General features: G+C 42.1%; 1 protein-coding gene across 4 annotated transcripts; it reads right to left on the bottom strand.

The window, feature by feature from the left end:
* Nucleotides 1–80: 80 nt before the first annotated feature.
* Nucleotides 81–27,063, bottom strand: LOC101470252 (transient receptor potential cation channel subfamily M member 1). 4 transcript variants are annotated; one of them, XM_024802627.2, is made up of 29 exons: nt 27,011–27,063; nt 25,897–26,206; nt 19,978–20,054; nt 18,636–18,828; nt 18,342–18,555; nt 18,112–18,236; nt 17,821–17,992; nt 17,028–17,202; nt 16,605–16,728; nt 14,137–14,209; nt 13,654–13,754; nt 13,309–13,473; nt 13,029–13,163; nt 11,916–11,966; nt 11,495–11,635; nt 11,367–11,396; nt 10,997–11,289; nt 10,593–10,821; nt 10,228–10,356; nt 10,011–10,157; nt 8,354–8,482; nt 7,267–7,518; nt 6,790–6,964; nt 6,399–6,419; nt 5,776–5,920; nt 4,249–4,454; nt 3,860–3,992; nt 3,267–3,643; nt 81–3,178 (listed from the first exon to the last, which is right to left on the bottom strand). In XM_024802627.2, the coding sequence occupies exons 2-29, from the start codon at nt 25,978–25,980 to the stop codon at nt 2,586–2,588; spliced, it is 4,689 nt and encodes a 1,562-aa protein (XP_024658395.1). In that variant the 5' UTR covers nt 25,981–26,206; nt 27,011–27,063; the 3' UTR covers nt 81–2,585. The 4 variants fall into 4 exon arrangements, with proteins under 4 accessions (XP_024658395.1, XP_076743609.1, XP_076743664.1 ...); XM_076887494.1 differs by lacking the exons at nt 25,897–26,206; nt 27,011–27,063 and having other exon boundaries at nt 19,978–21,999; XM_076887549.1 differs by lacking the exons at nt 81–3,178; nt 3,267–3,643; nt 3,860–3,992; ... (1 more) ...; nt 25,897–26,206; nt 27,011–27,063 and having other exon boundaries at nt 5,784–5,920; nt 6,399–6,522; nt 19,978–21,999.

The raw sequence follows: 27,063 nt of genomic DNA, 5'->3' as shown, positions 1-27,063 counted from the left end.
ACATATATATGGCATCAAATGAAAACCCGGCAAATAAAAGTGAATAAAACTACCATCTTTATTAAAACGTAAAAGCATAACAAAGGGAAGCAATTGTAATATTCTGTACTCTCGTACTGTTTGGTTAAACATGGTGATGTCAAGTATATCGCTGTATTCTATTATACTATACTGTGTATACTATACAACAGCGGTCCCCAACCCCCGGGCCTCGGACCGGTACCGGTCCGTGAGTCGTTTGGTACCGGGCCGCGAGAGTTGAGGCTCAGGTGTGAAATGTCTGGTTTTCAGGGTTTTATCGGTTTTCAGCGTTAGTTTGTTACCGTTTTTATCGTTAACTCGGTTTTCCTGGGTCTTTTCATGTGTGTTATGAATAAATCTTCTTTTTTTCGGTACCGGTACTAGTTTTATTTTGTTGTATTCATCCGCGACACCTTAAAGGCCGGTCCGTGAAAATATTGTCGGGCATAAACCGGTCCGTGGCGCCAAAAAGGTTGGAGACCGCTGCATTAGACTACACGTATGACCAAACATAACGACATATTCATATAGTGCTTTATTCAATACGCTTTCTATACCTGCCAGCCAATGTGGAATCACCAGTTAACCTAATATAAAGCATTTCTGTAAGTTCAGTAAGGAAGATCTGTAATCAATCATCTGACTACTTTCCTGGGTGTTAGTTCTGTTCTTTACATCACTACCTCTTTCTCATGCTGTCAGCCTCAGTACCGTCATCATTAATCTAGTCAAATCATCGTCTTCTTGCCCACCTTCTTTGAGCCACTCTGCCTCCAATTCACGTAGTTTAAATCTGTGCTCTCCATCTGCAGGGGAGGGGTGGAGATGTGCGTTTAGGGTGTGGTGTCAGGTGAGGCTGACTCACAAAAATGACCCCAATCATCTGATCATGTCTCCCCACTTGCGTATGTTGCTAGGAACTGAAGAGAGAACTGCGCGTGGTGTGAAGCTGAAGGAGGGCAGCTTGAAAGCTCCTGCAGAAAGCGATCGAAATTTAAAAACAAACACTGAGTGTGTAACGCTGTGTGAATACGTCCTTTATTATCACATTCTCCTTTTTACACTCGTGGAACCCACCCTCCTTCCCATCTCCACCAGACAGTCGCCTCAATCAGTCAGACCTCAGTCCTCATCTTCACCTCCGTCAGCATCCAGACTCCAGGGGCTCATGTCCTAAATCCTATCACTGCTGCGATTCCTTCATGCCATGATGGGTCATAGGAGTCAAATCACCAGATACATTAATTTCTCCTTCTCAATAAATCAAATTCTTACAAGTGATCTCGCCTTATTGAAATGCATATATGTATAATATGCTGGAGGAAATCTGTGCAGGCACAGAGATCTGATGTTCAAACCAGAACTCTTCTTCCTGTAAGGTGACAGGGCTAAGCACTGCACCACTGTGCCACCCACAGGACATAATGCATATGTCACGTGGGTGACAACAGGAAGAAAAAAGTTAAGAATGTTCAGCATTTGTAAGGGTGATAAAATTGCCATATAAAGCTGTTCATTCCACTCTCTCAGCAGTGCCTGTGGTGACCATGAAACATGAAGCAGTCTCCAGTCCAGAGCCGTACTGGGATAGAAGAAATGCTTTGACACAAAGTTCAAACTAAAACATTTTCTTAAATTGTTCATTACTCAGTGAGAGGTGGTCAGGGATTAAATTAAACAATGTTACAAAACAGGTAAGATTCTTATGATAATGAAGGCAAACGATAAACAGTGAAAATTTCAAGTCTACAGCAAGATTTTATGTTAATTAATCTTATTATTCTAGACAGTTTTATATTTATTTTACTGCAGATTTAATGAAGCACTTTAGTGCATAGCAAGAAAGAACACACGTGGCTTCTGTATGAAACAAAAAATCAGTCAGGTTTCGTTGTGTTTTGGCTTCAGTCCTGCACAGTTGCTATAAACTAATAAAGTAGAAGATTTCGCTGTGCTGCTGAGTTTAAAGACAAATATGTTTTTAATGCAGACACAAAGGAAAGCACCTGATCGTCTCATCATTGAGCTTCTCACTGAGGTAAGACTGTAATGTGTTTCCCTTAAAGTATGAGTTGCCTTTGTGATATATGTTGTTGTGAATAAAACTGAATTCATTTCAAGGAAATTGTTGTAGTTTATAAAATATGATCAATACAGGAGTAAAAAAAGTAGTGTTATTCAGGGAATGTTCATTGGCTAACGACGGGTCACAAGCCCGTAGCCAATGAGCATGCGATCTCTTCAGTTTTCCTTTCTTGTGCTGCTGTCTGTCAAGATCGTGACAGAGAAAACGATCAGTTAGGTTAAGGATACTATGTTTATTGCAACTGGTTACATTTACTTTTTCTTCTGGAATTTAACAAACCAAATGCAGGAGCTTTGTGTTGGGCAGGAGGGGGGGCTGCAGCTTCAGGTTTAGCAGTTATTTCAGAGTTATTATTGGTTCAGGAATACTGAAGCATCATGCTTGCTTTATTCATCTCCCGTGAGTTCAGAGCAGGGTTCAGTCCTTCAGGATAAACAGTCGTCTGAAGAGTTCTTGGACCTGGTCCTTCCCCGTGTCCTCATGGCCCCCCACTGAACGCTGAAACCAGATCTTTGACGCTGCTGGCTGTACGTGGTGTTTCCTCGTCCTCCTTCTTCTTCTTCCTCATCTTTCTTGGGTTGGCATTGAGACTCTTGGAGCGCAGCGTTGGATACATCTGGTCCTCCCCTACCAGCAGCTCCTCCTCCTCCTCTGCATTATTATTCTGACCCTCCTGTTCATGGCTTTGCAGCTTGGTCTCATCTAGTTCCTCTTTGGATTCCTTGCTGGTCAATTCAGTGGCCCAATTCTGGTCCTGCTGGCCGGGGCTATAGATGATGTTGCTGACATACTTCTTATTGGAGGATGGAGAGCTGCTGAGGGTTGGAGAGGATAAATACTGTGTGACCTTTGACCTCTCCAGAGGGAAGGACACAGCCGCCTCCAGTCGGCCCTTCTCTATGGGTTTATCTTTGTTAGTGTCAGCCGAGTCACGTTGAGGTGAAATGGAGCAGATCTTGGGGGATTTGATGTCTGGGTCACAGGGAGAGATCAGAATGTCCACGTTTGAAAGAGACTGAGTGTCCTTAAGTCCTTGTACCTCCAGAGCTGAGCAGAACTCTTTCAATTCACCTAAAAAGAGAAGTTCAAACAGAGGATAACTGTTTACCTTCATTCTTCTGATATAATGCGTCCAATAAAGACTCATCTCCTGTCCTACCTGTTTTGGTTCTTCCCTCGCTGTTCCCACCTTGCCTCTCTGGACTCTGCTGGACCCTCTTGTCGTTTCCCTCCATGTCTCCGAAAACCGACGTCCTGTCGTCGTGCTCCAGCTGGTATCTGTACAGACTGTACCCGTCAGCGCTGTTGATGCTGCCTTGGCGCAGCAGAGTGCCCGGCTCACACACGGACGATCCTCTGGAGTGCGTGCGGACGAGCTCAGCTCGGTCGACGCCCGCCAGCTTCTCCAGAGCGTTCATCATTCGGTTAGAGAACTCCTCCAGCTGAGCCAGGCGGAGGTCGACCGTCTGCAGGGATGCCTTCATCGAGTGTTCCCTTTCATTTACCTCCTCCAGACGCATGAACATGTTCTCCACCCTGAACACACGACATGAGTACTCAGGGCTGTGATGGCAACAAGTTGTAAGTTATGCTGTCTCACTTAAGTTTCAGTTGCCGGGTAAATCATTACATTTTTGTTTGTTTTTTTTCACATTTAACAGCATTTTAAGTTTTATTCAGTTCTTAACGTATGTATTTTTGATTCTGGCAGTTTTGGTCCTCCACAGATTGCACGCTGAGATGAACACGAACCTTTCAGACGTGACTCTTATTCGCTCGTTGTTAGACGACTGCTTCTCATCGTCCTTCTCTCTGAAGTATTCCTCCACACACTGTTCCTCAAACTCATGCAGACTCTTCAGCTCATCTGCATTCAGCACCAGCTCTGAGGGAACACAGCATTTTAAACTCGGCACACAAACACACGTGACTGCAATGTGTGCCTCAGACTGGTAGAGGTGGTTCTGATAGCTTGAGAAATACCAGGATTATGCTGTATTCATACTGAGCCTTTAACCTACTTTAGCTTCTGTTAGTGATGTGCTTAAACATATTACATTTTTAGATATCAGATACTGAAAAAAACTGAACAGGATCCAGAGTTTAAGTTCAGGTTCTGATTATGGCGGTCTCTGTCTTACGCAGTCGTCTTTCGCGGTCGTCGTACTCTCCACCCTCTGCTCTCCGTCTGCAGTGGCAGCACAGCCTCTTCAGTACAATGTAGATGTGGGGGAAGACGATTAGCGGCGGGGGCAAGATGGGGCGGTCATGGAAGGTCATGATCAGCTGATATCGCTGGAACTTCCACACCTGGTTAGAGATGGACTTCACCTCAAAAAAGGTGTTGCTGTGGAGCAAGTGGAGAAAATCTCTTAACTCATTCACTGCCATTGACGTCTATAGCCGTCAGTTGCAGTGTATGAGTCAATGGGTTTAACTCATTCACTGCCAATGGCTGGCAGTGAATGAGTTAATTATCACTTTATCATTATATAATCAGGTTTTCAAAGTTCAAGGTGAAGTTATCAACTGGAACCGTGAGCTAACTAGAAAATGGTTTCTAGGTATTTTTCCTTCCCACCAGTTAATAGATTATGGTGACATCTACACAGGAAGTGACATTCCCAGCCCGGGCTATTGTTTTCAGTGCATCTCTACTGTACCTCTGTAGAGCAATTGAGGGGACACACTGCAGATCTAAGCAGTTTGTCCTCAGATGTTTCCTTGGATAGAAAATTTTCCAACAGAATGATTTCCTCTCAAGGTCTTGATATAGACACAGTATAGCACCAATAACATCAACTCGTGTTCCTGCTGCCAGATGGATACTTTGTTTCTATTGATCACACAGCCCTTTGTATCAGAGCAGAGAAGCTAAAAGGTCAAAGTTCATTTAAAAGCTTTGTTAAATTGGAAGTGTGCAAAAGTCTGCTTGGGTCTGAGTGATGAAAAATTTGTCATCAATGGGGTGAACATGAGGCTTCTTTTGGATGTCAGCATGCTCTACAGTCTGTCGCGACACTAATGTTACAGAGTTTGAACTATAAGGGCACAAACAGTGTGTTCATCCTCCAGCTCCGAGCAAATGAGTGAGTATAAGGCCGGGATTATACATGCTTGTGGACATGAACAGCTGTGTACTTGAGCAGTCACCACTTGATAATGAACCTCACGTCACATACTAAGTATGTACGTACGGCAAAGTAAACACTGCCATAATCAGCAGCCAAATGGTTTTTAGGACACATACGGATCATTCTCAGTATTTTGTCCACATATTTTTCTGTTTCCCCCATTTCCCCTTTTTCGACACTGAAACTAAACTCAACTCTTCTTCACTGCATTTAACTTGAAAAATATGACAAGTGTTTTTAAAGTGGGTTTTGTCTGAGTCAGTGTCTGCAACCCCTAATTTCCTTGTCTGCAGTGCAAGTATCAAAGCTTAATTGACAGTTGTCTACACCTTACAAGGTGTGGATAAAGGCATGCCTGAGGCTGGCTTTGGGGGATGCCAGTTTTTGTCTTTGTGCTCTCTGGGCTGTCATGTGTAGCTCGGGTTACTAACGGATTTAAAATTAAATGTTGTTTCCTCTTTATGTTGTGACTTTTAAGCCACGACGGAACATATGTTACAGCTCGTGTCTGCAACGACTGCTCGGTGTACTGACTTGAAGACGGCAATGAGCAGGTTGACCAGAAGGATGTTGGCTACCAGCAGGTAACAAGCCATGATGGCGGGCGTGAGCCAGGCTCCAGGGATGCAGGGAGGAAGCTTCTTCCCATCTTCATCATATAAGTTTTCTCCACAAGGAGCTGAAACCCAAATACACACACACACACACACACACACGCATAGACTTGCAGCACTCATTAAATCTGACATAAAGAGTAAACTATAACAATGCAAAAGACAACATCAGGCAACAGCATTTATGAGCAACTGAGTTTTTATGAGTGTTACCAAAGAAATTTTAAATAGGGTCTGTAACACCCACCCTCAGAACCTCCTTGTTTCATAGACAGCACTTATGAAATGACACATTTTTGTGAGGGTAGCTTAGTTATTTCAGCTGCTAAACTCATTTCAGCCTCTTCTGGTTCAATGAGACTGAACCGAAGGGAGTTAAAAGAAAATCAGTGAGTTTAAAAGCATAAATTCAACAAATGATGGTCAGTAGATAATACAACTGAGATTTCACAACACTATGAGATTAGCCTTGTATGACCTCAAATGCACAGATGAGCACATTGACTGTTTGGTTTGAGTGGGTTAGTGCTTTTAGATGCTTACGGTTGATTTCCATCGCGTAAACTGTCCAGGAGCAGCGGAAGGAAAGAAGGAAGAAAAATAATCAGCTGAAAATCCTCAAAAAGTGAAGAAGACTTCATGTTGGAACCACTGAAGGAGATAATGTCTAACAAAGGAGAGGATGACAATCACAGTCACAATGAACACAACAAATCAACTGCAGGGGAAAAAATAAAATTCGTTTGTAGTATCCAAATGATTAATAAAAAGCATAAGTACAGTGAAAGTAAATACAGAGATCAATTGTTTTTGGAGGGAGAGGACAGCAGGGTGTGTGGACTAACTGATAGTTTACAGCATGGAGGGAGGACGGGGTAAGGACAGCATGAGGACAGGGGACTAACAGCTGTCTTACTATGGATTCTAGTCTTACGGTCTATGGAGTCGGCAAACACCTCTCCGTAGATCATCCAGTAGGGCATGTAGAAGATGTTGCGGGCCAAACGCCACGTCGGCTCCTCATCTGGGTGGAGGATGGCCTGCCGAGCTACACCAAAACTCATCAGCACCACCAGCATGATAACCACGAAGTACAACATGTCGATCATCTGGAGACATGTGGGAACACGAGACATTTAACCCAATCAATGTGGACTCTGTGACGATATCAATATTATACCACACGTATAAACAATAACCTGTGTGCACTGCTGGTACCCCACATAAATCTGATAATACAGTGTACATGTAGCTGTGTACTGTGAGGTACCAGTACATCACAGTCCTTTTAAATGTAAGACTATGATTTCCTGGTGCCTTTACAAAAGGTTGTGTAACATTGCGTTGGCCTGACTGTAAGTGCGGTTTCCTGAATGAAAACATAAGAAGAAACCCACACCAGGGGTCCTACCATTTTGCCGATCATCATGACATAGGGCCCCAGGTATTTGTTTACTCCGAAGATGTCAAGAACTCGGATGTACCAGAAGATGATGTCGACGCAATAGATGACGCGGCCATATCCCATGTAGGGCTCAGGCTCCAGCCGCAGCAGGAACCCAAAGATGAAGACCGAGATAGCCACCAGGTCTGTGATGTTCCAGTAGTCCTCCAACCACACGTTGATCTTCTGCTTCAGCTTCCCAGGCTCGGACATCAGGATCTGACCAAGCAAGTGTTTTCATCCAGGTCAGAAGAAAAGGTCAGAAGTTCATTTTTCAGAGACTGTAAACACGTTACTGTACAACCCGCTTGAACTGTAATGATTTGAAAAGTTTCCTAAAGTATCAATATTGCTAATGTAATTCAGTCTAATGCATTTCTAATGGAACAAAACAATTAAGGATCAAATGTTGTGTTAAAAGTGTAATTCAAGAAGAGACCCTTTAATATGAGATCACCTTTCAACCTGTCAGCTCAGAGGATTAAACCTTTAGGTTCCGCCATTGAGCATAATTTCAGTTGCATTTGGTTACATTTTTTCATGTAGTTTCTTCAGTAAAGTGTAAAATTCTAATTAGGCAAAAATAAAACGTTCTTTTTATGTTATTAGCTGTTCAGATCTCACCCTGCACCCCGATCAGATTTCATTTTGTCCTCACACCTACTGAGCTCATGCTAACTGTTAATGGCTGTTTTGTTTGTTTGTTTTTCAGGCACAAACTTTGCTTTGCCTTCAAAATTTTAATGACCTTCAGAGCAGAATCCAGAGTTCATAACAAGCTCACACTCAGTCTGAAAATGTAAAAAATAGACTTGTCAGACAAGAGCAGTGTCTGTGTTATATAACACAGTACTGGCATACCAGTATAAATTGCAACTTGGAGCAGCAGAGATAATGTTGTTCTTGCACACCTTCACAGACTGGAAGAGAACCTGATGTGGATCGATTTAACCACCTGGGCCAGTTCTTGTGTAGTTAGGGACTGAAATCTGCTGCTGAGTGAGTGTCACAGAAGCAGGCGGGGGTTAAACAGCCAGGTGTGTTTGACGTTCACCTGTCTGAATTTCTCCAGGCCCAGAGTGACGATGTAAGAGACGACGATCCACTCTTGCAAAGACGGCCACCGCTCCATCTTCACCAGGATTATGTAGTTATACAACATCAGATACACCAGGTATGAGATCTGGCATGGACAAAAAACACAAGGATCATAGAATCTAAAAGTAAAAATTCAGCTTCTGGATTTATGATGGACAGCTAGAATTGGGAACGTTTCAGACTCTTAGACCTCTGAGTCTTGATGTGCCAATTTATTTAAGCACATAACATTGTCCTTCAGAGTTACGACTCCTGGGAGACCCGGGCAACCCTTGGATAGTAAGTTCATTAAAGATATGGGAAAGAGTACTTAAAAAGTATCAATTAAACCAGAGGGCCGGATTCCTTAAGTGGTTTGCATATGACCCAGAATTTTTGCCTAGTAAGATCGACTCAACATTCAAAACATGGGCAAATAAAGGTCTCACCACATACAGTACGTTGTTGAAAAATGGAAAAGTGATGAGTTTCCAGGACCTTAAGAAAAAGTTTGGGTTGCAAAATCAAGATTTTTTTTAGATATTTGCAACTGAGGGACTTCCTGAATAAAAAGTTAAAAAATCCTCAGTTATCAACTGGGAATGAAGAGATTATATATATATTCGAGAATGTATATAGAGATGGACCCTATTACAAAATTTTTTCCAAATTATATTGTTCACTGATCAATCTACGGGGTGATGATACAAGATATGTTAAAGCAAGATGGGAAACAGAGAGCAACCTATCTCTAACAGGAGAGGAATGGGATGGGATCTGTAGACAGCAGTGGTCAGTAACAAGCTCCCCCTCATGGAGGGAATTCAGTTGGAAGAATGTAATTCGTTATTTTATTACCCCAGCTCGAAAATCCAATTATTCTCAGAATACAACATGCTGGAAGCATTGTGGACATGCAACAGCAAATCATTTCCGCATTTTTTGGGAATGTCCCCATGTGGTTCCATTTTGGAAGGAAATACATAAGGTCATGGAAACAATCTTCCAAAAGAAAATACAATTTCATTTTGCATTATTGTACCTAGGTAACCTAGAGAGTCTTAATCTATGCAAACCGGATAAATATTTGTTCAGTGTGCTGTCGGTAGCTTCCAAAAAGGCCATAACTCGCCTTTGGCTTAAAGAGGATACTCCTACTATAGATGAATGGATTGATGTGATATATAATATTTTTGTTATGGAAAGAATAACTTTTAGGCGAAAGTGGCAGGTGGACTCATTTGACAAATATTGGTTGAAATATGTACAAAATGGGAGGCCCGATTTTGTATAATGTCATTGTATTTCTTGGTTTGTTTCGTTTGTTTTTGTGTTTTGTTTGGTTTTGTTTTGGTCCGTTTGTCTCTTTTGTTGTTGTTTTGTTTTGCCTTGCTTTCCCCCCCACGGTGATTAAGTTGAATTTGTTGTACATGTTGTATAAATAAGAAAATTAATAAAACATAAATTTTAAAAAAACAAAAAAAACATTGTCTGTTGCAGTTCTGTCAAACACGAAGTTTCAGGGAAAATATTCATAAATGTTCAGTCTTTTTATATCTACCAGATACTTATTTTTATTATCTGAAATGCCCTTTTATATATTTCTCATTTTAAATATTGAAATGTGCACTTGCCGTGTTGAACCAGAACTTGGTGAATGGGGCATTGTAGAACTCATAGATTTTCCTCCCGATAGGAACCCTCTTCCCGTGCTTCTTGTCACTCTCATTTTCTTCTTCATCTCCTTTCTTTGAAGTAGCGTCAACATTAGATGCTGCATCCTGAAACAAAGTCTTAGTTACTCAAACAGCCTGATTTTATGCCGATGTTAACGACATGAGAGTTTTATACCTTGTTTGACTTCTTGTCATCTTTAGTTTTTCCATCATTGCTTCCTTTGGATGAATGATGAGGAGCTTCATCCCCAAGACGAAAGTCCAGGAGCATGATGGCAGGAGGGAAAATAATCCCTAAAATGACCTGGAGACAGGGTGAGGAGGGGACAAAGGTCAAGCTTAACAGAATTATGTTAACATATAGATGCCTCTACTGCTGGGATCCCTCAGGGTTCTATCCTTGGGCCCATTTAATTTAAAAATTATATTTTAACTTGTGAAGTTCTGAAAAGCAAACAAACTCTTAACCTTTTCTGTCTATCCAGTTTCTTTATTCTACCCTTTTCCTGAGAAAACCTTGCTGCTGTATTCTGCTGGTACCTTGAGGCTGTTGCTTTTGCCCATCCTCAGACAGCCCATCCACATGTCGGTCAGCAGCATCTGGCTGCAGGTGTGGGCAATGAAGTCTCTGTGTTTGGCAGCTACAGCCAGCTTCAGGCAGGTGGAGTTGCTCCAGTTTTTTAGCTCGTAGGTCAGGAGCTTCATGGCCACCTGCTCATCGTGTTTGTAGGATTGATCCAACAGCTCATAGGCCAGCTGACCAAAGTCCCTGCAAAGAAAAAGGCCAACACCCTCCTTAGGCTGCCTCACAGTGGATACTTTAAAGCTGGAAAACCAGCATGTGGCTTTAACAAACACAACTGAGAAGGTTTAAAAGATAACAAGGGCCTTAAGAGTATAAACAGAAGCTGGACACGATGTCCAGGATTGTGTGTGGGACTCACTTGGAGTTGTTCTCCAGGTCCTGGTAGATGTCATCCACCAGCTCGCTTTGGGAAGACTCGTGAGCCATGGCCTTGTAGAGCTTGCAGGCTACTAGAGCCTTTGCCATGGCCTCCTCCCCTCGCTGCCACAGGAACAATGCCATCTTTTGGCGCTTCATCAACACCGCCCACACCATCAGTTCATGGAAGGGGTATTGGAACCTGCTGACTTCAGGGTCATCTACATCAATGTCTACTTCCTCCTCCTTTTTCTTGTTCTTCTTTCCTTTCCCCTTTGGACGGGGTTCATCATCCTGCAGAAACCAAGCAGGTCAGCAAGTCTTCCTCTCAGAGCAGATCACCTTTAGTTTTCAGATCTACATGTACATACCTCCATGCCAAGAAGCTTCAGCGCTTTGGGCTGTAAGACACAAGATGAAAATGTGAGTAAATATTAGTGTATTGATGCTACAGCAGATGCAAGGTCATTTCTATCGCAGCTCCACCAACTTTACTCACTCTTTTGAGGCCATACAGGTTGTTATACAGAGTCCTGAAACTCTTCCTTGTGTACTTGCAGCGGTACGCTCCACCCATCAGGAACTCCAGGACCAGTCCAATATCGATCAGTGTGATCTGGTAATCTGGAGGAAGATTCCCCTGAAACACATGTCATTGGATTATGCATCTTTTGTTCAGTCATTCCTCATATTTTCTTTGATTTGCTAGTTTTCTTTCTGCAGATGCAGTGTAGAAGAGCCGATTTCCTTCAGTGAACAGGACACTTATACCTCGTTTTTAAAGGTCGTGAACATATTTTCTATGATGTGCAGCTGCGGTTCTGCCCTGGTACCTTCTGGGGACAAGCAGCCTGAGCTCAAAGCATATACTGCAGTTTAAATATTTCATGAACTCGGTGAATCCAGAGCACGGTACTCACCTTTTTGACATCTCGGACCAAAAAGTGCAGAGTGTTGGCTGGTCCCAGTTTCTGCAGAAACCAACCACAAAACAAGGTGATGCGAATAAAAACAGTGGTGGCTTCTCTGCTTAATACAATTTATACAAATTAACAGATTCACTTAGAGACCAGAGGACGTGATGAGCGGGATGCACGCAGACAGCAGCAGAGAGCTGTTTTGTAATCTGACAATAATGTGGTTAAACCATTGTTTTAAGAGCTTTTATGTCTGTGGATCAGAGCTAGATTAGAGACAGCAGCAGTGATATAACAGAAGAAGGACATTAAGCTGCAGAGCAACGTGTCAGCGAGAGTAAAGTGGTTAGAGCAGAGCTTTTGTTTTGTTAACAGATGTCCAAATTTTATTGAGATCAAACAAGCATGAAGGTATTATATTACAAGGGAAGAGTAACAAATGGTGAAGTACCAAGAAATTGGAGCATTTTCTGCCTGATGTATATGAGCAGTGTCCCTGAGAGAATTAAGATTTTTCAATGCATCATATAAAACCAAAACTTTTTTTAAGGTTTCTGCTGATTCAAACAGTGCAGTTTAATCTTACTCTCATATTCAACAAACCAGCCCTCATTACTGCATCAATAACAAACAGGCAGACTGGGAAAAACATTTGAAAGGTGACATAACATGTATTACCAGCAGGGTGTGCTCAAGCTCCACTGCAGCTCAGTTCAATGCTCTTCCAGCCCCCATTGAAGATAAGATAAAATAACTCTTTATTGTATTTTGAATGAACCTGAGGTTTATGTGTGTGTTACCAGCCTGCTGTGAGCACCAAATAATCAGGGCTCTCACCCTGCTACGTCTAACATCTTGATTCAGGATAATCACACCCAGTTTAACACCACCATAAATCGGTTACCCAGTTTCATTACCCCGTCATAAAATGATGCTTTGTACTGGGTTTAAAATGGGTTATTTCTTTCTGCTGCTGATGGATTTTTATGCTGATTTCATTCAAGGTCATTTTTAATTTTTATTTATCATATAATTCTTGCAAAGAGCACTTTTTTCGTTGTAAATCAACTATGACTCTGCACACGGGAGGTGTCATGGAGTAGGTCCTCCTCTCACCGTGTTGTACAGCTCCTCCAGACGGGGGATGGTGAGGAAGTGGTGGATGTTGACGCCGTTCTCAATCAGAAGTTTAACGAAGTCGACCCTGTCCAACACCAGAGCGTCCATCATGGCCTGTTCCAGTGAGTTCACCTGTCCCACACAAAAACACCATCATGACAATCATCCCCTGCCACCTGCTTCTGGATCACAGATTTGCCTCGATGTGTCAGTCACTGAGCGGATGCTGGTGGCGGCTATTCAAGATGATAACATCACTTTTAGTCCAGTCTCCTACCCAGTTGAGCAGCTCCAGTTTCCGAGGGTCCGTCTCTTCAGGAGGTTCAGGTTTGCTTTTTCCTCCTTTTCCCTTCTTCCCCCGGGGTTTCCCTTTAGCCCCTCCTGCTGATGGTCGCTGGGCTACCGGGCTCTTTGGACGGTCAGAAGGTGAAGTTCGCACAGGCTGAAACAGAAAGCAAACGCAAGTGGGGAATCAATAATCCACAAACGCATAAGTAAAAGACACCTAGGCTGAGGAAGCAGACAAATGGATGACAGAACGCTGATGTCAAAGAAAAAAGTTTCTCTTGAAAGAAAAACAAAGTTTACGGAGTGACTGAAGCTGTTGTATCTGTGAACTCACAGGCCAGTGGAGTCCATACACAAAGATCTGACTGCGAGCAATGTCCACTCTGTTCCAGGCCAGAGCCAAGCTCAGCTGATCAGACGCAGATGCATTTGTACCTGAAACCAGGAAAAAAGATCTCACCCACAGTTCCGTCCCTACGCAGACATGTTTTTGGAATAAATATTAGAAATATGAATGTGTTGCTGTTACATTGACCAATTAAACCATGTGAAATCACTGCGACTCCATATGCTTGAAGAAATTATCTGTATTGCCAGCAACATGTGGCTTTCATGACACTCATTACACCAAATGTCCCAATTTAAGTGGAGAAAAGCATAATTTGCTTTGATGTACTCAGACCTATCAGAGAAATGATCCTGAACTGAAACACAGGCCAACATTTCTCTTAGGCAGTCGCCTGTCTAAAATGTTACCTAACACAACAGCATTAACATTGTTGTGCGTTTCCTTCTTAAAACCCTTTCACACACCAACCTTTGAGCAGAGCTGTGAGGATGGACATCTCAATGTCCTGCTGTCCCTCTGAGCCCATCCTGAACACTGTAATCTACACAATCAACAAAGAAACAGCACAGTGAGCGACACAAACCGCACCAGACACCCAGAGCCTGAGAGGCAAAGCTCAGGGCAGAGAACCGGTCCCATTATAGGTCATCCGTCTCAAATCAATGTGCATCTTCTGCTTTGCTGGCTCCAACTTACTTATAAATCTTATGGTGCAAAGCTTGGACACATATAGACTGATTACTGTGACAATTTAGCTTCATTTATCTAATATTTTTCAAGATTCTTTCTTTGAGTCAACATAAATTAATTTAATGTCAGAAAGAATTGTGCATGCTTTATTTTGCATTTTATTTAGCATCAAATATTAGACAAGAGACCTTAATGTTTTCATAGTACTCATTCATTCACACAGTGACATTTTTAGCCTTTTTGAGATGTTCATGAAAAGTGGATCAGCTGATCATTTAAAGGATTCAAAAAGATCTTTAAAGGATTAAAAATATATGAAGCTAAAATTTCACAGGAATCATCATTTATCTTCAAACTATCTACAATAACAATTTTATGCAAATTGGAGACGATAAAGCAGGTCGTAAAAATGAGATTGAGATGGAATAAGGCATACGTAATCTGGTAAATCTGTACCTGTTATCTCTGAGCCTCCAAGGATCTATTTCCTTTGATCAGATATAAAAGTTGGATGCAGACATTAGATGTAAATGTGATGAAACTGTCAGAATTCCAGATCTAACAGACGTTGGTCTTGATTTATGCAGCAGACCAGGGTCTGAGCAGCTCTCCTGCAGAGGTGGTGTCCAATGCAGCAACCTGAACACAAATGTCTTGTGACATTTGCCAATAATGTTATTTGTATTTATTTTTAGATGCAGGCTGTATCACATTCAACTCTTAATCAACACCGATTGTGCATCTATTTTTTATTTTATTTAAAAAGACCTTAAATGAAAGAATAGGTCATCTGATGACGTCCTCTAATATATTCCAGCAGCATCAATCCAGCCTACTCATGAGGAAACCGTTTGGTTTTTAAACCCCCTTATCTGGCGATCTCAGCTAGACCATTGAGTGTCACTGAAAATGACATTGAAGGCTTCCCAGTGTGGTAAAATATGAAGGACCCTCAGTAAGTGTCAGTAAAGGATGAATCTGGAGTGAGAATCTGTTGTTTGGACATGTGCGGCAGGTTTTCAGATGCGTTGCACTGCTGGTTTCCCCCCCATCCCATCTGTATTCTGTTGATTTGGTCTTTGTGCTTATTTACTAATTGATTTACATTCAAAAGGCAGGTTCTTCTCTGGAAGAGATTAATGGATAATGATATCACTGGAAGTCAAAATCTGAACAGGCATTTTCACGTGTGTGATTTACACGAGCTTTATTTTCCTCATGTTTCTGACTTCAGGTCATGTCTGCAGACGAACATGTGAACCTGCAGCAAAGCAATTTTAATCTGACAGCAGATCAGTTTAAGTGAATTGATGTTCAGATTTTTACATTTATGGGCAGCCTGCTGTTGCAGCTGTTCTCTGGAAGAAGCAGAGGATTGTGGGATTAAATAAATGGTGGAGGGTCACAGAACAATCTCCACTAAGTGCTGCAGTGTCAGTTCAAAGGGAAACCCTTCATTGTGCAAATGTCAGTGAACAGGTTTGTATAACATGAATCTGTAATCTGCAGAAACGGTGCCCAACCAGTAGTGTAGGTTAACTTACCACAGTTACACATGTGAGGTTTAAAAGAACTTAAACAATGTTTAAATTGTTTAAGTTCCCCCCCCACACACACACACACACACACACCTGAGCTTATGTCATTACAATCAAGTGTTTGCTCAGTGCTGGTTCAGAGACTTAAGCCATTGTTCTCAAATTGGCACCAACACTTGTGCACCCTGGCATGTAAGGTAGCTCCCCCTGGTTGCGTTCGGTCATCAGGCCTCTACATGGCTTTAATTCTTTTGCAGGGTTGGACTGTTACAGGACACCCTGCCCTACACAGTACAAAAGAAAAATGGTGCATAGCCAAGACGAAGGAAAAATAAAAACCAAAATCTGGCGCAGACAGTTTAATTTTGAGAAAAATTAATGCGTTTCATTGTGAACTCAAATCACAGTTTGACATTCGGTTGTTGTCTTTAGTAAGTCTGCAGCATATTCATGCACTCCTGAACCACTCCGATCCAGGCAGGGATTATTTCGTCCCCAACAGTAACACAGTGTATGAAGGCAGTAGGGCTGGTTTGTGATAAATGACTGAGACGAGATGGGTTGGGGATGGAGATCAGGTTTATTAATGAACTGATGAGGACATATGTGACAGACAAATGCAGTTATGAACCCCCCCCAAAAAAAAAAAAAAAAAAAAAAAAAAAAAAAAACCCCACACACCTTAATTTCAATTTGCCCCCAACCTACCAGAGCTCTCTTCTTCATGCACTCCATCACCATGAGGAAGATCTGCTGTGCCTGGCTGCGGCTGTAGTTGAAGGTCTTCTGGATGGTGACCAGCAGCTGGTCTTTGACACTCTCACTAACCAACCTGCGCAAGAGAAACATCCAGGTAGCCACATTAACATTAAACTGAGGAACGCAGAGGGGTATAACGATAAAGATATTCCCATATTAAAACTGGAAAACTGAGCGTCTCACATGATCTGATAAATTGAATTATTAGTAATTGTGCATTTTAGAAGCAAATGTGATTTTCTACATGACATTGTAGTCTGGCTATTTAACTTCAATCTGTCGATGACAATCCTCAGTGATTGTATCAATACCATAACTGCCACCAGGTGTGATCGTCTAGTTAAGCCTGGCTTTTACGTTCGTTCAGCTCACCCATCTTCCTCGCAGTATCTGTGAGCAAACGAAAGGATGTCTGAAGCTCGACCACTGCCATCACAGACCACCACTGGGACAGGGGGCTCCTCCTTCAAGCTCTCCAGTGTGATTGAGATAACATTTGGACCACCTTCTACGATTAGACAGACCACTGGGACCCCCTGACCAAGACCTGAAACCACCATACACAAAAGTTCTAAGGCCAACTTCTATCAGCATCTGCAATTCAAAATAATGACCTTTAGCATTCAGTGATTAGCTTCACTTGCACCAATTTGGTTTTCCTTTTCTGAAGAGTCACTCATTCACACAGAGTGCTGTGCAGCTTTAGCATTGCTGAGCCACCCACCAGAAAACTGCTCTCATGCATGGTCTTCCACCTTTATGCAGGACCACGTACCCAAACCCAGCACCCCTTTCACTCTGGAACTGCTTTCTAGCCATGCATTGTGCTCAAACTAAAAATGGTTTGTTAAAGACAACATTTCTGCCACAAGTAGTGTGAAACAGCCGCCTCACTTAGACTTACCTGACTCGATACAGTTAAGGTTTGATAGAAAAAAAAAAAAAAAAAAAAAAAAAAAAGTCTTGATTTTCTGGTCATTTATGGTGGCCTCATGAAGTGAGAGGTGACAGCTGAGCTCCCCTTTGCTGTCCCTGCCTTACAGACAGCTCCAGGCATAGGATGACAAAGGGAAACCCACAGGTCACACAGATTGATGGACTGATAAGCTTCAGACTGACACTAAAAGCAATTGTGCATTTTGGGTAGGTCACATGTTTGACTCACGTGTGTTGATTTTCTGCAGAGAGATATGCTTCTCCAGCTGCCGGCGGAGGCGAACCTCAGCGCCGTACTTTCCACACGTCCCGTTATCAGCAAGGATGAAGTGGGAGTGGCTGCTGTTCAGGACTGACAGCTTGCTGAGCGGGTTGGACATTGTCTGATAAGGCCGGGTCACCTAAAACATGAAACCCCATGTTTCACCCAAGTGAGGAACAGCACATTCTGCTGCCAGGTGTTTTACTACATAAATATCTGCAAACACTGTCGGCTTAGACTCCGTCTGGTTTGTCTTACATCTCTCCCAATCAGGTCTTCTTTGTTCTCCACAATCCCCCATGGTGCAATCCCGATAGCACAAACTTTCCCTCTGGACTTTGAAGAATGGTCTTTCAGAGCATCGCCAACATGGCGGATGACTCCTGGGGAAAAAAAAAGAAAAGTCATGATATACAAAATGACTCTTTTTGATGTCAAAGAACAGCAATGGCATCAAGTCATCTTTGCATAAAGAATGAAGGCTGTACCTGTACTGACTCCTCCAGTGAAGATCCAGGCTCCAGTGGTGACAGCAGCTTTGATCAGCCCTTTACCAAAGACCTGCTTCAGCTTGGGAGGCAGGTCAAAGTTCTGGAGGCCTCCATGAACAGAGATGAGTAGTGTGGGAAGCTCCAGCTGCCAGTCCTTCACCATCAGGTGGAGCAGGGAATCTGGTTTGGAGTCAAAGGAGACCCTGATGTACTGCAGGAGGAGGAAGAGGTGTCAGTGCTAGAACGCTACAGAAGCAGTGAAGCTGGCGTGTCACTCCTCAGGCACACTACCATGGCCTTGTTGACATGTCCTCCTCCCTGAAACTCCAGCACCCCGTAGGCATCAGTGGGGGAGACCTGGGTGTGTTTGAGGGCACTCCATCTCTCCGTAGATTGGACTTCCAGCTGGACCAGTGGGGCCCCGTCCTCTTTGGCCCCCAGAGGGATGGCGGTGTGCTGTGCCACCAGCTGACCACAGCTGCACCTGAACAAAAACAGCAGTACAAACAGGTTACAGGCACTGATGTTCATTTACCGCCTCACTGTGTAAGGTAACTGTTGCACTGAGCAGAGGGGGAACTGTCGTTTCTACTATAATATGACGAGATGAGAAACTATCATTTCCACTTTAACCATTTTTGCTTTTATAGGATATCAACTCTGCAGACGGGCTTTCATTAAATTGCAGGAACTGAATGTTTTGTGCAACATTACCGCAAATAAAATTTCTGAACCTGAAGTTAAACACTAATAGTACAGGTTCTCCAAGAATTCTTCATAGCAGCAGAACTCACATTATAAACCGGTGGTCAACTCGTTTTTACCATCAAGCTCGTCTCGTTTGTCATTTAACAGACATGAGGTCATATGACTAAAGCACATAATCAACAGCGAGTGACCAGTCACATTACACTGAATGAAGCGATCAGTGTAGAAGAGAAGCAGCTAATAAAGACAGAAAGACTCCAGTCACTGGAAAGCTTTTTGGCTCCTCTGGAACTTGAGTTGCTTGTAACAAAAACAAGTTAGAAAGCCGCACTCATGGCCTCAAGTACGACACAATTACAACACTCAGGCAGACGGGAGCGATTCCAGAAAACCAGCCTTAATTTACATTACACTCAAAAACCCGAACACCAACGAGCACAAGCTCAGAGCCAAGAACACACAGAGGCTAAGGTGAAAGACTGGTCTGTTTATACAGATGAGTTCATCAGGGAAGTGGAGACAGCTTGGGGAAAAGGGACACAGGTGAAGACAATAAGGACAATCATTAAGGATTAGCTCAAAGACACAAAAGAAACAAAGGAAAAAGGAAATAAACTAAACACAAAGGCAAGAAAACAGAGGCTGGAACAATAGACCAAAACACAAAAAATACGAAGAGCTAACTGAAATATCAAACTCCAAAAATGAAAATGAGGGTTAAAAAATTTAAAAGAAAAGAAATAACACAACAAACCCCAGAGGAAGCTGTAATTATAGCTGCATGAGGAGGACCAGCTGATAAAGATCACTTGAAAGTGACTGAACGCAGCTCGTCTCCTCGTTCATAATCATTCTGTCCGGTGAGAGAAATTAAAAAGAAGAGAAAATTCTCTCTCTGAGGTTCTGCACTCGATTGTGTCGTTACCTGCTGGCGTCTTTGCTGGGAATGATCTGGATACATTCCCTCTTCTGGAAGGTTCTGTCGATCCAAGCTCTCTGGATCTGAAAATATGTGATTACGAAGAAACATGAGGATGACTCTGCTTCTCCTTCTTCACAGTAACAAAGTAACAGGTTAACTGTCATCAAGAAAAACATGAAACCGAATGTCCGAGAAACACCTGCTTCCTTTCATCTTCAAAGGAACTTTAATTGTTAATTTATCAAATTAAACTTCACTCATCCAACACAGTGATGTTTTTAATTTAAGGACTATATTTTTCCAACTCTACTGATAAATTCACATCATCTGCACAAAGAAGGTAACAAAAGGCAAAGAGACAGAATCATTGTTTTGTCAGTTTGATCATAGAAAATGATTTATTCCACTTTTCCTGCTGTTAATAATAAATAAATAATAAATAACTATTTGGTGGTGTATCCTAAGGTGGATATTATGGATTAAATATGTCTCACATCAGCAAGATTACAAGATAAACTTAGTCGTGGATCAGAGTAAGTTTTTATAATAAAAACAAAAACTTTATTCAGTCACTAATATAGAAAACTATAAACAGGAAGTCAGCTGAGCGTGTCGGTGCTCTCTGTGGTTCATTCTTGTTCCTGTGTTCAGCTGCAGAATGACTCAAATGAAACACCAAACTGCTCATGTCTGAATATATCTGGCTAATTTCTGGGAGAGTGGAGCTTTCCATTTCTTTATGCACCCAATCCTCTTACCCTCCGTCCTAATCCTGGAGCTGCACAGAAAAACACACGGAACTCCCCTTTAAAGCTCTATTTCCTGTGTGTTTAAATCCAAACAGCACCAATGACTGGTTGTTATTGTATGTCTGCACTTTGTAAAATTCCTGCACTCTGGATGATGGAGGATTAACGTCCGAACGGCACATGAGCCTCAGCGTCATTGTCTATTTCACGTGAGCGATAACCCTCCACCATCATCATCATCATTATCTTTCCCTCCCCATCCTCCTGACAGCTGAGGAAGAAGAGGAAGAGAATCAGGTAAATTCAGTGATTCATCAGGCAGCAAACGTTCTGTAGAGAAGGAAACCAAAGTTACTGTTCTGGGTTTAACTTTAAACGAAACAAAGACGTGTCAGAGAAAATACTTCAGATGTGAAGAAGTCACAATTAAAGGGCATGATTTTCACATCAGGATGTGTGTGAGAATTCAAATGTAGCCCTCAGTACAAATCCGCCTGATATCCAGTAAGGCCAACATTAGAAATTAGAAAATAACTTTCTAATGTATGCTGCTTTATGTATGCTTGAGCCAGGCAGTGCCCACACCTGCAGCAAACTGAGTGTTTCCAGTAGTAAAAATGCTTTTCAGAGAGCTCCATGTGGGAAAAGTTGACTTTGTTCCCATCAGGATTCTCCCCAAATTGTCCAGAGTTTCCTGTGTGACAACAGCTAGAGGGAGAAATGGTTAAATGAAAGTGGGTGAGCCATTGCCTCTAGCTAGGATTCTGCAGTTGTTTTAGCCTGCAGAATAAAAACCCAGGAACGGAACCAATCCCAAAAAGTTCTGTTCATTTGGACGTAATGATTCAGTGGGAGAAACGTTTCCTTACTTATCCAAGTGTCAGCTGACTGCAGGTTTCCCCAACCTTATAAACAGTACCTTTGCACAATGACTGAAGCCAGCACCACTAACGATGGACTGCAACTGATTCGTGACAACTGTCTGATTTTATTTTTTCAAACACAGAAAGCAGCTCGAAATTATCTAGTGGCAATGAAGGATGTCAACCTCAAGAATAGCCAAATTTTATGGTGGACAAAATCTTGCTTCTTGTTCGTTTCTCTTCAGTTTTTTCAGTGTGTCGAGGTCGTAAACACATTGACAGGGATAAACCTAAAAAAGTACTTTTTAGACATTTTTTTAAATTAATCTTTGAACAGATAAAATAGATTTGTTGTACATTCGCTCTATTTCTATCCACTATGAATATCATTCTTACAGAATCTTTCAGAAACCAACAAACCTCTCAGATGCTTCATGTTCAGATCGGGCGAAGAAGAGTCAGAAGTCTGTGTGGACACCAGCAGCAGCCTGCACATCTACTCCAACGTCCAAACATCTCACTCAGTGCTAAACCTGAAGTGAACTGCAGACCCAGCAGCTCTGTGAGCTCCCACTGGCTTCCAGCTCCGGGAGGACCCTGTGAGGACTGGGTCTGGGTGCAGCTCAGCAGATAAGAAAGGAGTTGACTTTATGCAGCTGAGCAAGTTCATGTGACAAGCATGTGAGGCAGCAGGGCTCTTTGTTCGACCTGGTCTCATGACTCCAGGCCGAGGTAATCCTTCTGGGAGTCTCATGACCCATCAAGCTTCAACACAAGAGCATTTTCATGAGCTGCTGGGACCAGACTCAATAAATCTGCTTTTAAAAATCCCCCAAAAACATAACCTCCCAAAACCTCCCAAACCCTGATCCTCCATGTGCTCAGCTTTAAACTGAAACCTGTTGAACCTGCTCCCCCTCAAGATTTCGGTTTGTCTTCATGGAAACTGAGTCCATCTTCTTTGGTTTGAATTGTTTTGCTTCTTTACTCCAGTTTTTACATTTGGTTGCTTTTCCACCGCATCTCAGAGAGGAATTCTGTGCTCTTTTCTTCACTACGGTCACCTCCACACAGGAGTTTAGAAATGCAGAGCCCACTTTAATTCAGGACGGCCTCACCTGTGGACTAACCAGACTTTCTAACATTTTATCATGGCACGAAAAGCACCGCTGATATAACTGCATCTGGATTCTGGGAAACACTCGTGAAAACAAAGTTTGCCTGCACAACAGACCGAACACACATTCAGTTCATATGACTGTTTAATCGATCAGAACATGTACTTTTACTTCTGATACTGTAAATAATACTGATGGACCTCTTCACAGGGATTTTATTGCAGTACTTATACTTGAAAATTTAGTGGAGTATCTGTTCCGTTCTTCTGTGCAATAATATTCTGCTAAAGTACTTTTAAAGTGAATAAAATAAAATCAAGGAGTGTTTTCTCAACGAAAACAGAAAAAAGGAAGGACTCAGCAACAATGCACAGGGTGTGTGAGAGAGGCCTGGAGATTTGGATTATCAGGGGTTTAAATGAGATTAATGCTGTTCAGAGGAACTACTTGTTTGCATAATGAGCTGTTGTATTATGCTCTATTTTATTTCATTCAGAGACAGGAAGTGGACCGCAGCTCTGAACCAATCAGAGAATAACAAGGTAGGAATAAACAGCAAATCTCTTCAGTCGGCACAACAGCAGCACAATGCATTGATGGGGAGGAATCAGCAAAAATCAAACACTTATTCTTTGTTTTTGAACAGATTTAGTGCATGTCACATATGTAGTACCAACACCAGTTGGGGTTGTACAACAATCCCTGGTGGTCTCTAGTTTGCATGTGTGTTTCCATGTGAACTGGAGCCTATTTCAATTTATTTCTATAAATATTGTATGAAAACATATTAAAAATATATACTGATGATAATTCGTTCAACGGTGAAAGCAATATTTAGGAAACTGATAAACCTGTGCCAGAAGTAAATGTGTAAAGTTCTTCTTTTGGACTTGCATCAACACTTAACTGAGGTTCATCGGGGCAGTTGTTACACAATCTTTCTGACAGACACACAAACAGCAACAAAAATATTTCTGTAAGATCTCAAAAAGTAGCATCAAAAAGCTAAAATAAAAACCTCAATGAAAAAATGCTGGAAGAATTTAAAAAGAAAAGAAAAGAAAAATCAAGCATTTGTGCCAAAAATACAAAAAAAAACCCCAAAAAACCTGCAGTTCCCACGATCGCCACGGGCTTCCGTTTTTTTAAAATGTCCAACTTTACAGCAGAAATTTAAAAAATAATGTTTACAGCCTGCGATGTGAAACAGTTTTGGGTTCTCTTTATATAATACCTACTTCGTATTTCAGTTGCATTAAGGCTCAAAATTGGCATTATTAAGTCTGAGCTGGATGCTTATAAAGGTGGTTTTAGCTGAAATGTTTAACTGGTTACCACTAATTTGATTTACTGAATTGGGTCCCATGCAGGTTTACTATGATGATGCCTTTTGAAAGTTTTCATACAATTATGAATCCATTTTATTAATTTTATCAAACTCATTTTATATATGAGTATAATCTGTGATAAATATCAATATCAAAAATTCTTTGCTCCAGTTTGGGAGAAGGATATTCTAGGATTTTTTTCTAATTTAATTATGTTGTTCTATGAATGAATGTTCTTTCTGCCTTTCTGGCACTTTATCTTACAAAAGGCTTTGTGCAATCCTTTTCTTCCTATAGGAAAAGTGCCTCTCTTAGTTTTTATAAACAAGTATAACCCTCGATGACATTCAGTCAATTTAATTTGTTCCTTTTCTTCATAACTTCTAAAAACTTTTCACAATATGCAACGTTTTTTCCCATTTTTTTCATTCATCAAATTAACGGGAAACTGATTAACTGAGGAGATACAGGTGAAGCTTGCGTCTGACAGAAAGGATCTGGTTCGAGTGTTAAGACGAGCGTGTTACTCATCTGTGCGACGTTGGCGTCTCTGTTTTATTAATTAGACCCTTTGCTGTTCGCACTTTAATGTGTCTGATTTCACAGTCACATGTTTTCCAGGGAAAATAAACAGATGATTGTGTTCATTGAGCAAAATCACATGAAGCCAATGAACCGTGAAGTGAGCGGGGCACGTGATCTGAGGAGGAAGAGGAGGGGAGAAGGGCATGAGTAGGTCACATGGTCTGAGAGAAGGTGCTGCTGCTTCCTCCCTGAACCTAAAAACAAAAATCTGATTTCTTTGTTTTGTTCAGATATTTGTCTTTTTGTTTTTTTAATGCTACTAAATGTGAAGTTGCAGTAGCACTTTATTTAAACCAGTTTAACTGTCCTCTAACTGACCTCCAAACCCAGCTTCCTGTTCTGACCCGGGGTGGGGGCCTTGCACTGTTACAACCCTCGGTCATAAAAGAGTGCAAAGAGTGATTTCTGTGTTCATGCTGTTGTTGATTGGCTGTCTCCCTGTGGATTCAGTGTCTGCAGATAATTTTCTGTGGAGTTTTTCAAACATTTCTCAGAACAAAACCTCAGAGTCAGATGGAGGCGGTGGTGGTGATGATGATCAGAACAAAGATAAAGACGACAAATAAGAAAATGCAAGACTGAAAGAAAAATGATTAAAACAGCACAATGGCACCAGTGAGAGAAAACCGCAAACCACAAACAAGGACCAAACCAGCACGAGGAGGCCTTCAGATATTCAGTGAGTGTTTTCAGAACTGCAAATGAGTTTCAGAACGTTTGCTGAAAAACACTGACACCAAAAAAAGTCCAGAAAAAAATCAAACAGGCTTCACAGAGTTCATCTTAACATCTTAACTGAGAGACCAGGAAACGTTTCTCCAAGAGCTCACTCTGGTTCACACCCACCAGCTAATTTTAACTTACACTCAAAACATCTGTAAGAGGCAGCATTATGCTAAACAATCTCAAGGGGAATGATTGCAGGATATTCAAGTTCTGAGAGTTAAGGTAAGTCTGAGGTGCAGGGGTGGAGCCAAATAGTGGCCAGGTGGGTCCAGTGACAGAACAGAAGTCTTGCAGCATGCATGCATCCTATAGAAGGCTGTGCATGTGTACAGCTGATGTTACCTGCAGTGACTACTAAAGAGCTTTTTCTCTTAATGCTTGTTTAACCACCTGCTTTAATTGCAGTTATGGATGAGCTTCTTTAACAGTTCAAAAAGAGGAACTATAGGTAACATTTCAGGTACTTTTTGACCATTTGATGCTGTAAGTAACGATCTCATCCTGGCCACCGCAGTAAATATTGCCACCTTCCCAGGTGAGTTTTCCATCCTACCTTCTGTGATGCAGAGGATGCGCTGCGTTTTATGGATGAGCGCTTGAAAGACCCATCAGTTCCTCTCCTCCCTCTGCTGTCCATGTTGGTAAAGTTTAGCTTTCCTCCACCTTCATCGTCCCATCTCCCCTTCTGTACGCGTGTCCTCTGTCTCTTCTCTGTCTCCCGTGTCCTCTTGTGGTCGTCGCAATCCCGTCCTCAGTCTGTGATGCGTTCATCTCTGGGTGGGGTGTGGTGGGTGGAGACCCCATCCTGTCTCTCCATGTGTAATCAGGATTAGTGGATGCTACAGACGGCCAAGGGTGGTGCTCTACGAGGGATGCAGATTTAATAAATGATGATTGGAGGTAAATCTACTTTAAACCTTGCCTAACTCAGTGCAGACAGGATAAAGTTCTGTCTTTTATTCTTTCATAAAACTGAAGTACCACTCCAACATATTTGGATGTGCAGCTCCACCTCAGCACTTTCACTGCTGTGAAATTTTAAATGAGAGTGAGTTGGGTCAGATTCCCCACTGCTGTTTGCATTGATAGCATTAATGAGAGGTAAAGGCTCCATCTGCAGGTTGACTTGAACATGACAAATTTATTCATGACAAGAACATATCAGTTGCTCCAATTAATCATTTTTCTGCAGCATAAGGCAGGATCAGGTGACCCTGCAAGAGGCTCAGACTGCAGGAGGACTTCCCCTGATGCACTGAGAACTTCTCCTCCATGTGCCTTAAGTGCTGCTTTCTCCCATACTATTTGCCTATACGCTGTTTTTCTTCTCTGTCCTCTCACGCCCCAACCATTTGCGGCAGTTCGCGCAAGCATCGTTCTGCAGAAGGTCTCTTCCTGTTTTAAGGGTGTTCTTCCTTCACACAGTCAACAAGTGCTTAACAAATTAGGACTAAAAATAAAACATTAAAACATATTTAATAAAACTTCTATAAAATAGAGTGGCTGTCACGGGTTGCCGGGGCAAGCCGTGTGGGAGTTATTTAGGACCAAAATGCGGCAGCTCTAGTGCAAGTGAGTTTATTAAACAGAAGTAGATACAAACAGAAATGGCAAAGGTGAGTATGGAACTACGAAAACCTAAACTGGGCAAAACTAACAAAACCAACCAGAAACGAAGATGCAGGGAGGCACAGGAAAATACACAGGAACCCGGACGGCG

This window comes from Maylandia zebra, linkage group LG1 (assembly GCF_041146795.1).
Source record: "Maylandia zebra isolate NMK-2024a linkage group LG1, Mzebra_GT3a, whole genome shotgun sequence".
NCBI lineage: Eukaryota > Metazoa > Chordata > Actinopteri > Cichliformes > Cichlidae > Maylandia > Maylandia zebra.
The sequence above is the reverse complement of the archived record's forward strand: the minus strand, read 5'-3'. Positions and strand labels throughout refer to the sequence as shown.

Bases quoted from the DNA above. Each gene is read 5' to 3' on its own strand.
- LOC101470252 (XM_076887494.1), bottom strand. From the start codon at position 20,150: ATGTTTTTCTTGATGACAGTTAACCTGTTACTTTGTTACTGTGAAGAA. The intron at 7,519-8,353 runs GTGAACGTCAAA...TTGCTTGGTCAG, and splicing joins GCCTGGAGAAATTCAGACAG to ATCCTGATGTCCGAGCCTGG. The intron at 3,179-3,266 runs GTAGGACAGGAG...TTCTCTTTTTAG, and splicing joins CGAGGGAAGAACCAAAACAG to GTGAATTGAAAGAGTTCTGC.